This window comes from Diadema antillarum, unplaced genomic scaffold, assembly GCF_040938485.1.
Source record: "Diadema antillarum isolate AM-2024a unplaced genomic scaffold, OU_Dant_1.0 seq00001628_RagTag, whole genome shotgun sequence".
Classification (NCBI taxonomy): Eukaryota; Metazoa; Echinodermata; class Echinoidea; order Diadematoida; family Diadematidae; genus Diadema; species Diadema antillarum.
In genome coordinates this window covers 364,639-382,845 of record NW_027272337.1, presented here as the reverse complement: position 1 = coordinate 382,845, position 18,207 = coordinate 364,639, and the positions used below count along the sequence as shown (strand labels likewise).

The 18,207-nt window shown below is 37.6% G+C and overlaps 1 protein-coding gene across 1 annotated transcript in view; it reads right to left on the bottom strand.

Annotated features, from left to right (window-relative positions):
* Positions 1-4,120: 4,120 nt before the first annotated feature.
* LOC139711230 (uncharacterized) overlaps positions 4,121-18,207 on the bottom strand; it is a 57,558-nt gene continuing 43,471 nt past the window's right edge. The window contains exons 5-13 of the mRNA XM_071623148.1: positions 18,018-18,146; positions 14,873-14,986; positions 13,592-13,759; positions 12,086-12,430; positions 10,122-10,233; positions 8,493-8,655; positions 6,965-7,121; positions 6,416-6,578; positions 4,121-4,334 (exon numbers count right to left, since the gene is read on the bottom strand). Coding sequence (XP_071479249.1) covers positions 4,121-4,334; positions 6,416-6,578; positions 6,965-7,121; positions 8,493-8,655; positions 10,122-10,233; positions 12,086-12,430; positions 13,592-13,759; positions 14,873-14,986; positions 18,018-18,146 — 1,565 coding nt within the window. The remainder of the gene's footprint in view (positions 4,335-6,415; positions 6,579-6,964; positions 7,122-8,492; positions 8,656-10,121; positions 10,234-12,085; positions 12,431-13,591; positions 13,760-14,872; positions 14,987-18,017; positions 18,147-18,207) is intronic.

Sequence of the window (18,207 nt, the reverse complement as noted above, 5' to 3'; positions counted from 1 at the left end):
TCTGTGGCAGACATGCAAAGCAGGAAAAATACCAAGGCAAGTGCTCCAGTTCTATTTACGAAGAAAATAAGATTTTCAAGCATCTTAACCCTATTAAAGGGGAAGGCTAGTAACTGATCAGTGGGAATCAGTGGAAATGCTGGGAAATGATTGTTCCAATCCTTATGGGATTCATTCAAGAGTTCATTGTATATCTATTGTTGTGTGAAAATGATTTGCTTCAGAACGGTCTCATATTCAAGTAATGTGCAGATTAATGCTCCGTCACTGACCAGGGACGCTAACCTGGAAGCATTAAACTGCACATTACTTGAATATGAGACCATTCTGAAGCAAATCATTTTCACACAACAATAGATATACAATGAACTCTTGAATGAATCCCATACGGATTGGAACAATCATCTCCCAGCATTTCCACTGATTCCCACTGATCAGTTACTAGCCTTCCCCTTTAAGCCCAAGCTATTTTAACCCCTCGCAGGCCCAAGGGGGGCACATTGTGCCCCCTCCCCCTTTATAACTTTTTTTTTTATTATATGATGAATCATCGTCATATTTAGCACATGGGTAGAAGAACTCATACTCTACACGACCGTACATTTGAATTTTCTCAAGGTTGCCTATGGAGGGCACTATTTTCCAAAATATAAAGAAATACATAGGAAATATGCTAAAAACATGATTTTTCTGCATAATTTCTTTATCCCCATTACATATGTCTTATTATAGACCAATCATTTTCATATTTGTCACTAATGATAAGCAACTAGAATCTTATTATTTGCTATGGTTGAAATTTCTCAAGGTCACCTCATGGGGGCGCTATTCGTGTAAACATAATAATACATTATGAGACCTGAGATAAAATGTTTGGGATGGGTACATGTACAGTTATGACATTTCATATGTGCATAACAGTGGAATTTCAAGGTTGCAAATTGAAAATATGATAAACTAATGATATTAGAGGCAAAGCTTGGGTGAGGGAATCAAAATAACACAAAATAGAAGGGCAATCTTTCGAAAGTATTATTGTTTTCAATTATCTCTATTATATCTACTGTTTTATGCCTTTGTCACATAAAAACAAAAGAAATAATAAGAAAAACTTTCCAGGACCATAATTATTTCAAATTTTGCTCCTCCAACAAATTTCAGCCAAGAAACACCAATATCATCCACTGTAATGCTGTTAAATAAAATGGGAACAGAAAAAAGATGCAAAATTTGACTGACATGGTTGTCAGTTTATGGTTGCCATGGCAACCAGCAACATCAAATATAGCTCAATTATATTTCAAAATGTTTGCAATAAGATTTTAGGAAAAGTCACCAAATTTAGTTGAAAACTGATAAAGGGCGAAGGAGTGGCAAATGAAAATCTGGTAGGGGGCACAATAGCTTCTTACCACACGAGCAAAGAGAATTAAGGGCTATGGGACGAACACCGAACTAGGGCTTTCTATAGTTCAGTTGGTAGAGCACCCCGTTCTAGTAATCCTGAGGTCTCGGGTTCGAATCCCGATGAAGACCAACTTTCTTTGCTCAAAGTTTTCAATACATTCAGTGTATATATATATATATATATATATATATATAGGTCAAAATTTTGAACGATGTACAATTGAGTCAAAACAGCACCAAATTTAAAAAGTAGAAATTACTCAAAATCGTTTATCTTACCTGAAAGAGTATAAATCAAGCTTTAGCATAAACCCAATTATACCAGCACCTTCCCAGAGGAACAAGTTTTTATTCACCGCGGAAGCTTAGCATGTACAGTGCAGTGAACGTCCGTGAGGAATACTATACTGCACATACATTTGAATACCCGGTCTGACCATTTAACATAGTTTGTAACGATCTGACTCAGTTCAGAATGGTAATGAAATATCTTAAGGGATATGTGTTAAGTATGTGTTGGTAGAACATTGAGCTTGTCCTCTCAACCTATACGTAATGGTAGACGACTGAAGATTTGACCAAATGTGTTATTTCTGTTGAAATATTACTCTTTCGCTAAACACTTTCTCCAAATTACGCGCATTTTTCAGAAACTCAATATTTCGACCCCTTATTTCACTATCCCACACTTTAATCGTTACTCCCAAGTAATAAGATGTTTTTTTTTTTTAAAGATGTATCTGATCTATGCAGTCTCTATAACCAAACAAACATAGCATAGTTTTCATCACGGAGGTTCGCATATAGCTCACGGACGTTCGGAACAAACAAGATATTGAACAATGCAGTTCTGTGAAGTTGGAAACACATTCTATTCACAACAAACAGTGATTTCATGTCGAGAAAAAAACTCCTCTGCAAAATCTTTAATAACTATTACCAATTCTCAATAAATTGTAAAAGCTTGTTTCTCTTTTCATGCTGAGGAATTAAAGAAAACACTTTTTCCGTCTCTCGTATAGAAGCACGTCCATCTGATAAAACATAACGCCACGTCGCTAGTACGTTCCATCAAGCACATCAGTTACAGTAACTCGGCAATAACGACTACCATTTTGTAAATTTTCACATCACGTTAAAAGAATCAAATGAAATGTCATGTCGTGTCGGTTGTAAGCAGGCCATCGGTAACCTCCGAAAATGGGGAAAAAAGCTATTTTCCACACACATTGGTTTCAGTACCATCACACAAATGAATTGGACGATGTTTCCACAACATGTTCTATTATAAGTCTAGATGTCTTCACTGAAGATCAGCTATTAACCCAAGTCCGTATTATAAGACACATGAAGCAAGATCGCATTGAGAGTTGACTGATTTCAAAAATGTAACGCTGACATGTATTCGCAATATAGTGCACGTCCTTGCTACAATGAATGTACATCTAGTTTAATACCAAAAACGTAATCACGAAGTAAAAATTAAGATCCCAAATTTGTTATCTAAAGTATACAATGCAATATTTGCTAACAGCAAAGACAGTGACAGCTGAATATGACAAAGAATTGACTAAGAAAAAAAAACAAAAGAATTGTCTTCTGTTATCGATGAAGTTAAGCTGCGGAGGGCAAACGCTTCACATTTCAGTCCCTTTAAGCAGAAATTCATCTGCGTTTGCTTCTTGTGTTACACACTATTACCGAGGAGAACTTGTGCCATTATATTGATCAGACATAATACAAGGTATTTTACTCCGAAGTTTAGTAATAACGACAGACACAAAGTCCAGATAACTTAAATTGGTGTTTGTGACTTAATTCAATATCATAGAATACGGTTCAGTAAGACAAACACTTTATAACGCGTTATTTCGAAGGCTCGTTAGTATACTCATATGGTATTTCGATCGGATAATTAATAAAGGTTTGTTATTATGAAGCTTTTCAATTCGGTAAATGACAAGAATCTCCGAAGGTTAATCGAAATATTTGTTAATTGGAACGTGAAATAAGGTTCGTTAATCCAAATGAGGAGAAACACATTAACAACAAAAGCCTTTATATTTAAAAACCTCACAACATTTTTGCCTAAATCTTTACGTCAGATAAGGTTATGCATTGTCGCTTTGGCAATGCGTGAAGTGTCTGACCAACTGAGAAAAACAAGAAATGTCATTTTTTTCCCGAATGTACACACGAGCTAATTACGAACTTGCTTGCTCATTTCTGCTCCATGAGCACAAAGTTTCTTTGTTAGCACAATTCTATGAAGCCAGGAAAGCCTATGTAGGCCTACGTCGAGATGTTTTGGATTGAGCTGAGCATACAAGCTATACCTTGCCTACACAGGGGCCGCGGAGCCGGGGGGGGGGGGGGTGGGGGAGGGGGAGGGGGAGGATGGGGGGCTTTGGGCTTTTGACTCGTCAAAAAAGGGAAAAATCGAAAAACCTTGATCCCCTCCCCACTCACGCACTTGTACAAAAAAAAAAAAGATGCTCCGCAGTCCCTGTTACTGTATGACTTGAATAAACCTCTGTAACTACCTGCACTGACCTGTGCTTCTCTATATTGAATGTGTGTGTGTGTGTGTGTTTGTGTGTTGTGTATGTAAATCTGCGTCAAAAATTCAACATAAAGTTACTTTGTGGAACACCAAACATTGAACACAATTGATTCGAACTATTTTTAGAGTCAACATGGCGCTACCAGCGCTTTAAAGGCCGAGTTCCTTCAATGCCGCTAACGCAGACTGGAAACCGGCATTGTAATCGCAGGCGACGTTGTTGTGTTCGTAGGCAGCTCGATCATCGACGTAGTTGTCCCACTGATCCGGACCGCCGACGAGGGCGCCATACAGGGTCTGCGGGTTTGGACCATCGGCATAGAACTCCCCCCAACCGCATGAAGCCGGGAGGTCCGGGCATGAACTGGTACAATCAATCATAGAGCGGGAACTATTAGAGACATAATAATTGGGTAACGGACTTTCAATTACGCATGCATGCGTTAATTATTGCGTGAGTGTCTTGATATGAAAATTGTGTGCGTATGTGTATCAATGAAAATACTGGAAGGATCACCCCGCATTACTTGCAGTTTGTTTTGTTATCGTTATCATCCTTTGAATGCAAATTATAAGAAATTATTTGCTACATTATTACTTCACGAAAGATCACTGAAATTCTTTTAAAACTTTTCAGAACATTTTTCCATCCCGCGGTACGGTGTTGTCATGGTAATCGCACTTGAGCCTAGTAGCTCTTTGCGCGTGCAAATTTCCCTACCAGCCGACTGTTATTCTTCCCTCTCTAAAGACATCGGGGCTCGGTAAAAAACTGATATTCTTTCGCTCACTTCGTTGCAACTGGCTGTTAGATCATTCTTAAATCGTTGGTGTATGCTTTGTCTTCCAATATTTCCCCAGTCTCTTCTGGGGATACAAATATGTCTAAGTTGTGTAATCATGTTATACTGTCAGCAATACAATAATTTCAACTGTTTATCCGCTTACAGCATGTGGTCTACTATCCGATCTCAAAATCTGCAATTGAGAAGAATTTTCTACATCCTCGAGTATTTTTTTTTTTTTTTTTTTATATTCTGGTCATTTCTTGTACCCGTGTCCCTCATCTTAAACTTTACACTCGATTTTGATATTGGGATCTACCGTCAAACATCCTTGTTTTACGTATTTTTCATCATATCTCTTTAGTATTCATTCTCAGATTCCAACTTTCATAGGTTGACCACAATGTTCGATGTTTGCAATATTCTATATGCTTCCTAGCTGAATATCCGTTATCATTTTATTACAAAGTCAATATGGCTAGGTCAATATATTCTTACACCTAAAGCCCTGCCAGTATCAGGATTAGAACCATGGTAAGTAATCCTTGCCTTGAATCTGCGGGAGTACCCTGATACACTGAATCAAACATTAGACCCATATCGACAGACACTTTTTTATTTTTAAAGGATTTATTGAATCATTCGCCATTTACACGTCACCTCTATCTCTATATAGCAGTATATCATGAATGCTGCCAAATAAGTAGACAGAAGGGTTGATTCGGACCTGCCTAAATCTCCCTAAAGGGTTTCTCCCCCTCTTCCCCCCCCCCCCCTCCGTCTTCACCTTCCTTTACTCTTCTTTTTTTTTTCTTTTGTAATCGTTTGCCTTTTTCGGGTATGTCTATGTGTGTGGAACTTCGTTTATTATGTGTGCATTTATTTATGCGCAGTAGGCAATATTAAAGCTGTATGATTTTTCTTTTCTCTCAAGACCATTTCTCTCATAGAGTGTTTCATAATATACCATGCTTTGAAGTAATCAACCTAGATATAACCTTGCTTTCAAGTGAAACTAGTTTTCAATATTCTTTTTAATAATTTTGCTAAATTTATCACGCTGTATTTCATATTTCTTGTTATCTTCTTCCAATCAAAGTGGTACGATGTAGTCCCTTGTCGGTAAGGTAAGCAGGTGCTACATTTTTTTTTACATAGAATGAAATGCTGAATGTTAATACTGAACGAGAATGAAAGTACTCCAATGCTATTTACTACTGTATACTACAACGTCTTTTACCAGCATACGAAATACATGAAACATTAAGTAAACCTACAATATGCATGTATATAGGCCTACCTAATTTACCCATACAAATGAAGGATGTTACTTGAATAAACAGGTAGATAGAAGACTTTCACGTGAGAAAATATATTATATACAATGTTCTAATGATACAGAGATATTTCACAATTAGTCGTGGATACATGCATATTCATAAATAACGTTTACAATCTAAGACATAATGAAACTTTATACATTTACTTATGTATAGTACAATATCATAATTATTTCATTCCTATTTAATTCTCATAGCCATAGATCTGTAAGTAAAAGTACTATTAAATGCTATGATCAATATCTTAATATCACTGCCATTACTGGAACAACATTTATACAACTTATCCGATCTGCATCTTATTTATCGCTATCAGTTACCTTGAACGGTGAGTCGGTTGAGTTGGCGGGTTTTTGCCGAATCCCACCACGAAGCTTCTTCCACTAGAGCCGAGCATGTACAGGATCTGGTCGCGGGTGAAGTTGCAGTACTTGGCTTCAAAATTGTATTTGCATGCCAGTCCAGCGAGGAATGCAGTGTTCGCTGAAGTCACCATTACATGAAAAAAAAAAAGAATCACAATGTTGATTACAGGTGCGAGTATTGCTACTTCCAATAATGAATTTTATTACCATCATGATTATTGTCAGTATTATTATTTGTATTACTATCAGTATTTTTAATGTTATCATTATTATCATTGTCATTATTATAATTGTTATTATTAATATTATTATTATTGGTATTATTATTATTATTATCATTATAATAATCGCTATTATCGCTATACGATTTCTGTTATAATCACCATCACCACATATAATGATTAATGACATGCAGGAGGACAAAGCGGTATGAGAAAAAAAAAAGAAATTCAGAAATAGAATGAGAATCAAGAATCAAAGAAAGAGGCGTTTCTGTGGACGCACCGGTGTATCGTAGCGATCCCCACTCCCAGCGCCAGGCCAAACCCTTGGGTGTGTACGAGATTCCCCCACCCGGCAACCAGTTGTCGAGGTAGGACTTGATCGCCGATTTGTACGGCTCACCGGCGTTCACTTCACTTCTCATTTGGTACATTAGCATCTGACACGGCAAAGATGACGAACACGTTTGAAACAAGCAGGAAAAGTAAAAAGGAAAAAAAAAAGAGTCTTGAAATCCCCGAAGTATAGAGTACTCACGACTATTATGTGCTGATCAAGTCTCCGTACTGATAACCCAACTTTCGTTATCAATGTAATGCAACTCTTCCCACAGAAGAGCACGGATATTCTTCCCATCTAAACAGGCAGTTGACACGAAGACTTTACTAGCAAACATGTTGGCAGGTTTCCTAATGGTTGTTGAGTGTTTTCTTTCTAAGGAATTCGTACAAAACATTTCCATAATTAGTATTTCTTTCTAGCATTCAAATGTCGTAACATCATAAATTGCACAGTTCCCGTCTGAAAACATTATGTTACCTTTACAAATCAATTTTCTTCTGACTGTTGGAGTGGTGTTTTTTTTTTTTCTCCCTTTCTCTTCGGACTCGTGAAAAATCTAAATAGGGGGTTATAGGATATTTTGAAAGTCTAAGAAAAACTGGTTAAAAAAAAAGAAGCAATGTCTTTTGTTAGCTCCTTATGAGATTTGAGATCCCACTTTGAACAAGCACACGCACACGCACACGCGCACACACTCTCACACACACACACACACACACACACACACACACACACACATACACACATACACCAAAGCCTCTCCATTTATCGTAATGACAGTTTCAGATTGGGGTTGAAATGAATACTGACCCGAAAGATGAAATGAGACCGGGAAGGGGGGGGGGGGGGGGTGTGCTATGAGCACTGAGCACTGCTCCCGATTTAGGAAAGGTTTCTCAAACGAGTCGTAGGAAAAGCATGCGAAAAGCCGAGAAGAATGATCAAGGAGTTCATAAACCTTGGCTCTTCGAAGTTATTTTCAGAGGAAGGGAACGAGCCTACGCCAAATAAACTGAGTGAGATGGCCGCGGGATATTAAAGGGATGGTACAGTATTGGTGGAGATGAGAATTGGGCTTGTAACTTTTTGCGAGATACCAAGAAAACACTTATGAAATAGTATAGAGCATATCTTTAAGAGGAATTCAAAGTTTATTTGATGAAAATCGGGTTTGGAATAACGGAAACTTTCCAAACAAAGTAAAACAAAGCGATCGTAATAAAAGGTGGGTCCCACACTTCATTAGAATCGCTCTGTTTTGGATATCTCAGCCATTTCAAAACCAATTTTCATCAAATTAACGTTGAGTTCTTCATGAAATTACACGCTCTTTCATACTTCATATGAGGTTTCTCATTATCTCACAAAAAAAAAAAGTTAGAAACCTGAAATTAGGTCTCAACCAAAACTATACAATACCTAAACTGCAGTTTGTACAAGAATATATCCTGTGGTAGTTTATACGTACCTTAACTCCGGCCTTCTTGTCATCCCAGGTGAATGCCCATGACAGGTATGAAGGCAGGTGTGTGTAGTAAAAATCCTCAGCCTGGTTGTAGTAGTTCTCTTCTCCGGTAGCGCGGTACAGCCAGGCAGCGGCGAAGGCAAGCTCATCCCAGTAGCCCGAGGACCTGAGTTGTGGGGTAGGTATAATTTCAGGGATCGTATAGTTTTGGTTGAGACCTTTTATTTTTATTTATTTATTTATTTATTTATTTTTTTTTTTTTTTTTTTTTTTTGGGGGGGGGGGGGGGGAAACCGCCGGGGATGAGATAGTGAGAAACCTCTCATTAAATATGAAATAGCATGAATTCCATGAGGATATCAACGTTTGTTTGATGAAAATTGATTTTTAAATGGCTGAGATATCCAAAACAGCTAGAGTGATCCTAATAAAGTGTGGGATCCACATTTTATTACGATCATTTTGTTTAACTTTGTTTTTGGATGTTTCAGCTATTCCAGACCCGTTTTTCATCAAATGAACTTTGAATTCCCCTTAAAATGGTATGCTCTGTACTATTCATAAGGGTTTTCTTGGTATCTCGCAAAAAAAAGAAGAAAAGTTAAAGCCCAATTTTAACCTCCACCAATACTGTACCATTCCTCTATAATGCTTTTGAATAATGAATAGGAAAATATGTTTAGGAAGTCGTGAGAGCAAGTTTATGCAGCGAAATCTTCCACAAAAAAAAAAAAAAAAAGGGCTCACTGGATGTATGATGGACTGTGGCTGGATGTTGAATTGCTTGCTTTTGATCGTTTATTTGTTTTTCGTCTGTTTGTTTTATTGTGCTTGTTTGGGAGCCTAGGCGCCTATAGCGTCCTAGCATCCGATGATGATAATATGGGAACTTGATATCACAACTACAACACGACGTGAGAGTCCATTTCTAAAAGTATAAAGAGGCTCTAAATTTCAATAACATTAACACGTTTTATACGGACACGTAATATGCAAAATATTTGAAGCTTATTCAGGAAAATTAAAACTATGTTGAAGTTTCATTTTCACATACGACGTTTTATTCTAATACATTAAATTCTTTATTTTAGATGATTTAGTATTAAATTCAGATAAACACGTTTCGCAGTCAGTGCGGCCTACAACCCCCCTCCGCCCCCCCCCCCCCCCAAAAAAAAACCGCTGCGCACTAATGTTATCCTTGTATATCCTTTTAATTTTACACATTTTTGATACTTAGAATAATTAAAGCGAAACATAAGAACGGCTACATAAAATAATAATACAAGAATCAATAACTCAAATCAATCAAATCAAATCAATCAAATAATAATAATAATAATAATAATAATAATAATAATTGCATTTATATGGCGCTTCATACTGACGTTTCTAAGCGCACTTTGCTACTCATACAAATAGACTAGAAAACACAATAACATTAACAAAATTAACGTTAACAGTAACAAAAGAAGAAGAAAGAAAAGAAAAGAAAAGAAAAATACATGTGATACAATGGGACAATAATTGATAACTGTGTGCGCCTCCAGAAAAAAAAAAAATTACAGCAAATAAGAATGACACGTTAGTTTCCGTAAAAGTTAACCATACATCATAATGATAATAAGATACCTGTAAGAAGTTGTTTGATTTGACATAGATTCGGAATAGATTCCTCTGTAGTTGTAAGCAAAGTTGTACAGTTCGCTTGCATGCCACAACAGGGTATTGGAGTAGCTTAAATCTGGGAATAGTAATTATGTAAAATAAAACAAGTCGACAGTCATGATCTGGAACGACATTGAAATCTGTTGAGTCAGGTAAGTTAAGCTAAATGTGATGACTGCATACTGGTATGTTCTCTCTCGTATTGACCGATTCTGTGACGCGCTTTGTGTATTATCGGCATGGGCAGTGCCATTACTGCGGTGTCCCAGCCGACCCCCCCCCCCCCCACCCCTCTCCCTACATTAGCACGCGCACGGAATGAAAAACTGATGCATGGTTGCTTTAACCAATAGGCGTCTCGTACTGAGTGCGCGAATGCTTGCTTAGTGCGCGAACCTTTGTTACAAGTGCACGATAAACATGTTGCCCGCGGGGTGGGGGAGAGGAGGGGGGGGGGGGGGGTAGGCTGGGACACCGCAATTTGCGCCCAGTGCCACAAATCAGAGCGGGTTGATAGATAGAGTTGCGACACCGGAAGTTCGTGCTGATTGGTCAATCCCTAAAAATAGTTCCCCCTGGTCGTATGATGTCGATAAGACTTTAGAAAACCGCGTATCCTATTATGACGCAAACAATGCATTTATTGTTATTTGCTCCGTGGCTCGCGCAAAGTAGGGTTACGCGCTCCCCGCATGGGTTTTGCGCGAGAGTGCAAAATTAATAGCTGCCCCTCGTCGTCATAACAACAGTAAAGACCCACAGCCCGGGATTTTGAATTACAACAACAATTGTAAAGGAGTGGGACTACATGATAACTCCGTCCTTACAATTTGATGTGCTCCCATCAACATCAGCCAGGAGCGTTAAAACAACTCTGAAAATATTTCATCCTTTCTGGTTGTTTGCATCCGTTACCTTGACTTCGACAGTAAGTACCCCTTTCTCTACTTCATCAAATTTACATGATTGCCGTAAAAACACGACATTTTTCTCAACAAGTCACACTCCCGTCGCAAGCAACAATGTCTCTCACACTGCCGTTGGGTCCGTATGGTACTGCGCGCCTATGTAAAAACCCTGTAGAAATAATTAGTCGATATCGACGACCAGGGGGAACTATTTGATATGACCTTTGTACCCCAGTGTTGCAACTCTATCTATCAACCCGCTCTGCCACAAATTGTCTGCTGCCCTCAACGAACCCGAATCGGTCAATACTCATATATCACACATTACTGATGCTCTTCAGGCATAAACTGATGAACAGTAAAGATTTTGTCACTCTTTTAGATATATTCTTTGATCATAATCACTTTCATGTTTTTGAGAAGAACGCATTTCTTACTGCAACCATTTAATACGTTTGCAAACAACGAAAAGATTACAAGGAAACAATGTTGTGTTAATGATTTAAAAAGGCAAACCTTACAATATCAATCTATATTATCAACACAAATAACATTTATTAAGATAAATGTAGATACAGTCGTGCAGAGGTGTGTGGACATCGGCACTTGACATCGACGTCCTCATATAGTGTGTAACATTTTTTTGTTGGTCGATATTCCAGCGTACTTTTTTAAAATCATTTTGAAGGTGATTTTTTTTTCTCCCTCTCTCTCTGCATTCGTGGGACGAGATAAACCTCTTATTCATCTGGAACATAACATCGGAGAGATAGATCAAGAAAAGTTTTTCTTTTCTTTTCAAAGGGGATGGCTACTAACAGACCATTCTGACGCAAATAATTTTCACACAACAATAGATATATAATGTACTCTTACATGAATCCCACAAGGATTGGAACAATCATCCCCAGCATTCCCACTGATTCCCACTGATCAGTTACTAGCTATCCCCTTCAATGATAAATGGTAGCTCGTGAAATAATAAAAATTAACAACTACACCAAGCCTGCGCCCACACACCGCTGTCTCTGAAGACAATCGATGCTGCCGCCAAAGCCGCCGCTGTTTCTCCTGCGAGGTCAGAGCCAGGGTTTGACGTGGTGATCTTCCACGCGGGTCTTGCCATCGTGAGTTCCTCGGGCCTGCCCCACCACGCGTGGTCCGCATCAATGTCTCCCACCTGCCCGTAGAACTCGTTGTGGCCGACGTGGCATTTGATGAAATAGTCAGTGGCCCACTTGACACTGTCCAGTGCATTGTAGTACTCCCCGGCCTGTCTGTACGCCGTCTCAAAGTCAATGATGCCCCAGGCCAGTATCGTGACAGACGATGCCATGGGAAAGCCGAATTTGACGGTACCCCCATCTGTCATGGACATACATACATTCATATACCTACACATAGGCATATAGCGGTGTATATATATATATATGGATACATATATATATATATATATATATATATATATATATATATATATGGATATATATATATATATATATATATATATATATATATTATAGAAAAGATGACGACATTTCAGTCCAACAGTGCTATTTATTTAGACCAAATTATCGACGAATACACACTTCTTCCTCAGGGTTGACAAATTGACAATTATGAAAATAAACGAGATGACTCTATAATTATTCTCTATTATAATGATACACAAGTGGTAGTCATAGGGATGCTTATGGCAACGCGCGTGTTATATCTAAGTGGTATCTAAGGCATTGTGCGCGTCTTATTAGCGTCACAATGCCTCTACTTAGATACCACACGCGCGTTGCCATAAACATTCCGATGACTACCTAGAGAATAGAGTCATCTCGTCTGTTTTCATAATTGTCCTGTCGACCTTGAGGAAGACGTATGTATTCATCAAACATTTGGTCTTAATAAATAGCACTGCTGGACTAAAATGCATCACTACCATAATTCGTCATCTTTTTTCTATACTGGTACCAACACGCGGGCTACAAATATAATAAACATACATCTCTCTCTCTCTCTCTCTCTCTCTCTCTCTCTATATATATATATATATATATATATATATATATATAAACATTCATACAAACTGTATACTATACGATACGTTTATTTATATTCAGAGGTAAGGGAGTTGTAACCTGTAAACATAAACACTTGACACGCTGATATAAGTATTTATTAATACTATAGTATGATAATTGTGATTGATTTACAAACACATAACACGTATATGTATATGGTCTGATAAAGACAACAAATAAAACGACGGATATCATGTCCACACTATCACTTTACCTCTCAATATGACAGTCAGATTCGCTAAAGAAGAGGTTATACAGAGGAAAACGGAAATTACATAAAGTTCTAATTGAAGTAATATATCAAAACAGACTAGAGTCGAAGAGAATGGCAATGGCAGTGATATACGATTGAAATGAACATTATGTTAAAACTGATATACGATTAATCTAAAACAAAACGAAATCATATGAGATCGATTTGAAATCCAAATGAAGCTGAGACGGTTCGTACCGGTATACCAGCCTCCAGTCAAATCCTCGCCGTCATTCCCCATGTCATCCAAAGCCGAATCGCCTCGATAGGGGATTCGGTTGTCATTGGGGAGTTTTCCTGATCGCTGGGCTTCATAGAAAAGGATCGACTTATGCAGAACCTCGCTGTAGTTAAAGGCTGATGTTACTTTGAAGTAAATAGATAACGAAAACAAAAAAAAAAACCAACTGTAAGCAAACATGAAACTCGGTACCATCACTGTAATTGGAATTGTATGTTTTTGTATATTCTTTTCATTTTTTTAAGCGCATAGAGGCATTATGCCAGGGCTCGACACTAACGGTGGCCCGGTGGCCCGGGGCCACCAAAAATGAAAGTCGGGCCACCAAATTTCAAAAAAGGGCATATTTTTTTTTTTTTTAAGTATGTCAATAAATTCGTAACTTTTTGCGCCGGAAATGCATAAATGCATGCAGTGAGTTAATGTTTTGTATTTTTTTTTCGGGCCACCAAATTTTTCTCTCGGGCCACCAACAATTTGAAATTGATGATTTTGGTGGCCCCATCGGGCCACCCCCCCCCCCCCCCCAAAAAAAAAAAAAAAAAAAAGGTTAGTGTGGAGCCCTGCATTATGACTTTTTTGTGCACAATTTTGCAGCCTTTAGGGTGAATTCCCAACCAGTCAGGGCCCGCCACATTCTCGGAATCTAGAAGTGCAGAATAGACACACGCTCCATCGGTTGATAATCACGAGGATCGAGGATACCTCTTCACCTCGTCTTAATTGCGTTGCCCGGAGCAACAACAACTAAAAACCCTTGCACAGGTTAAATAGACAGGATTTGCTCCAAAATCACCCTGCTTTAAAAAAAAAAAAGTTTTGTTGTAGCTTTTTGGCAATCCGCATGTACCCATTTCGGTTTTTAGGATCAGAGATCCATGATTTACACATTGGGTTGTTGCGTTTACTTAAGAGGTTGTCATTAATTGTATAGGATATTTTTCCTTCCAGTCTGCGATTTGCTACGAATTGGTTCTTTTCTATTTTTCCCTTTTAATTCAATATCTATGATGATTGATTATTCCATTCACACTTTGACTGCCCGGTTGATTCAATCAATCTATCTCTCTCACTGTATGTCACGTATATGTGTATATATATATATATATATATATATATATATATATATAGATATGTATATATATATATATATATATATATATATATATATATATGATGTATATATATATATATGAATATTGAAAGTCGATTGAACTGATTTACGAATCTTTACTCACCAGCCTGGCAGTTCGTCCCGTTGTATCCAGGTAAACACGTACATGAGAACATGCTAACTTCATCCAGACACGTTCCTCCGTTCTGACATGGATCGCTGCCACACTCATTGATATCTGTACAGCGATAATAAAATGAAGTGAGTCGAAATAAAAGTTGAATAAGAATAAGAAACATGATGCAAATGGACCCGAAAGAAGACTGAACTCTGATATTTAAAGTGAACTTACTCCGAGAGGAGTGAATCTCAAAGAACGATGAATACCCTGTCAACCTGGATTTTCCCTCCGAGTACGTCTCTCTCTCTCTCTCTCTCTCTCTCTCTCTCTCTCTCTATATATATATATATATATATATATATATATATATATATATGAAACAAAGAAAGGGAAAACTGACCAGAAACAAGTGATAAATAGTGAAAACTTTGAGCAAAGAAAATGGGTTTTAGGTGCGAGTTTCTTCACTTTGTCTCCCTCTACAAATTGCATATAAGATCGCAACTGCTGATCTGTAAATTAACAAACATGTCGTAAAAAAGGAACCAGTGGGCCTCGAACCTGTCATCTACTGCTTTCCGGGTAGCGACACTAACACCAGGCTGTCCGTGGTTGCCGGCAGTGACACGATGAACATGGAACAAATACCCAAGCTCCGAAATTCCGACATTGTTATGTTAAGTAGTACAAGGCGGACAAGGCATATTAAATGAAATCTAGATTTATGTTCATATTTGCTGTATATAATTCATTTACATATATATATATATATATATATATATTATATTTTTTTTTTTATTTTTTTTTTTTTACATACATATGTGTTAAATGTATATATCCCACTGATCCTAGATTTGAGATTAAAGGACAGTTCGAAGGTAATATTTGCATCATAATCTTGTTAACAGACTATATAGTTTATTTATTACTTTTCGAATCTTGACTAAACCTGTCTGACAGTTTGACCCGTTATAACCCGGCAGACACTGGCATGAGTACATGTTGACTTCGTCCGTACAAGTTCCTCCGTTCAGACACGGATTGCTGTCACATTCATCGATATCTTTGAAAAGTACAAAGAAATAAGACAAATTTGAGAAAAAAAAATAATGGCGTGGAAGTGAAACGGAAATCATATACAAAAAGGAAAATACTGTAAACTTGTACAAAATAATGTACATTAATATCTATTGAACGCTCAAATTCGGATTTGAAAGCCTGATCTCAGATTTAATGTACACAGCTAAATTTTACAAACATTAGTATGGAGACATTACTTGTCTTTTTATCTCCATGATTTTAAACTATGTCCTCCCCTTCTTTTCACCTTTCTATAGTTCATCTCCCAAACGCTTAACTAATTCTCCATCTATAGATATATCTTCTTGATATCCTCTCGTCTCCATTAGTGACATACACACTCTCTATATGTCACTTCCCGTCTTCCCTTTCCTCTTTCTTGAGTCTTCTATACCCCCAAACAACAGTCGACTCAAGGACTTCATTCACATGTTACCTCAAACCCCTCTTCATTTAAATCGCAATGCAAACTTCAAAAACATTACGAGTTATCTATGTTTACATTACGAGTTATCTATCAGTTACCTTCATATACGTTTATATGAAGAGTTCCATTTTCATAAGATACCACATCCATTTATATCGGATTTCGCTCTTTGACCGAAACGTATTCATTTTAGTACTTTCATGCAGTAAATTCCGTCTTCAAGAAAAAGTGAAATTCTTGGGAGAATAGAAGAAATCAGGCAACGAAGACTGAGTTTTGTTCCAAAATGTTGCTGCAAGAATTTTGTTTTGTTCCAAAAGATGTCAAATCCTGTGTCCAGCATGGTGATCCAATCCGAAGCCCATGCGTATTATGCTCTACCGCACTTTGACCCAGGAGTAATACCAGGTTTGCTAGATATGCTCCTGCCTGTGCAGTTTCTCCTATGATCCACATAATGTACTTAGTTATTAGCTGCTATGTGAAATGCTTCATCAGTAGGTGCATAAAATTACGCGAACTAATCACTAAACCAAATATAATTGTCTATGCGCTGTACATCATCGCGCTAGTGACGGGAAATGGAAATTGAGAAAGTGATGAAAATATCTTATTGAAGACTACTAGCTTTATTGTGAGTTTATTACAGCTCATTAGACAGTTGTTGTGAAACAGGAGTTGTTTACAACTCGCTCTTTGTTGAACGTGCTTGGTAATCACGAGTTTTGAAGACAAGTTATTGCAATTTGCATCATAGCTTCTATCTTGATCTGCATCGAAAGTAATTACATTTTTGGGATTTAGCAAAATATATACACCCTGTATTCATATAGTTTCACATTTTGGGAAGTGCTCTTGCATGGCAAAAAAAAAAAGGGGGGATCAACTTATCAAGAAATGAGATGTTGAATACAAACTTATGATTGTTTTCCTGTTTCTTGCATTTTTTTTTGTGTGTGTCGATTTACTGACACCAATAAAGTCAAGTGAACTACAATCCTGCGTCCACTCATTCATTTGAGTCATGGGGTCTATCACCACATCATCACAGCCCCCTAACCACCTTTCCACGACACTAGCACTCCAGGGATTTCCTTTACCAACATCTTGGGTTTTGGGGTTTTTTTTTGTTTTTGAAAAGTTATGAGAATTAACAATTTGTGAAAAAATACATAAACATGACATAATGCATCTACAAACACGCGTGCAAAAACAAATTTCCAACTTAGAATTAAAAACTATAAGATTTGAATCTTTTATTATTTTGTTAGCGGTAGGTTCATACTTATAGTGCCTCTTTAATTTCTTTCTCTTACATATTGGATACCCTTGCTGAAAAGATCCATCAAATGAAAGGCGAAAATATATAAGGAAAAGTGATGATAATATAATCAAATGACTCAGATCTATCTCACTTCTATACCATGCCCCGTGAACACCTTTCTCATCCCCCCCCCCTTTTTTTTAAATCAAGGTGGTATTTGGCGAGCCTGAGCCTTTCATCCGATCGGATTCGTATATATACGTGTACTTTACCAAAAAGCATGTACGGGACTGCTCGAGGAGGCTTCAGAACTCGGATCTTTAGTATGGATAGTGTATAATGATTCCAAGATAGAATTACAATTAGGGCCTACCTACCCATCTGGCAGTTTGACCCGTTATAACCAGGGGAACACAGGCAGGAATACATGTTGACTGCGTCCTGACACGTTCCTTCGTTCTGACACGGATTACTGCCACACTCGTCGATACCTGCACCATTAACAGCTAAAAACAGAGAAGCAGTAAAAAAAATAATAACTAGGGGAATTTAGAAATAAAAAGTACT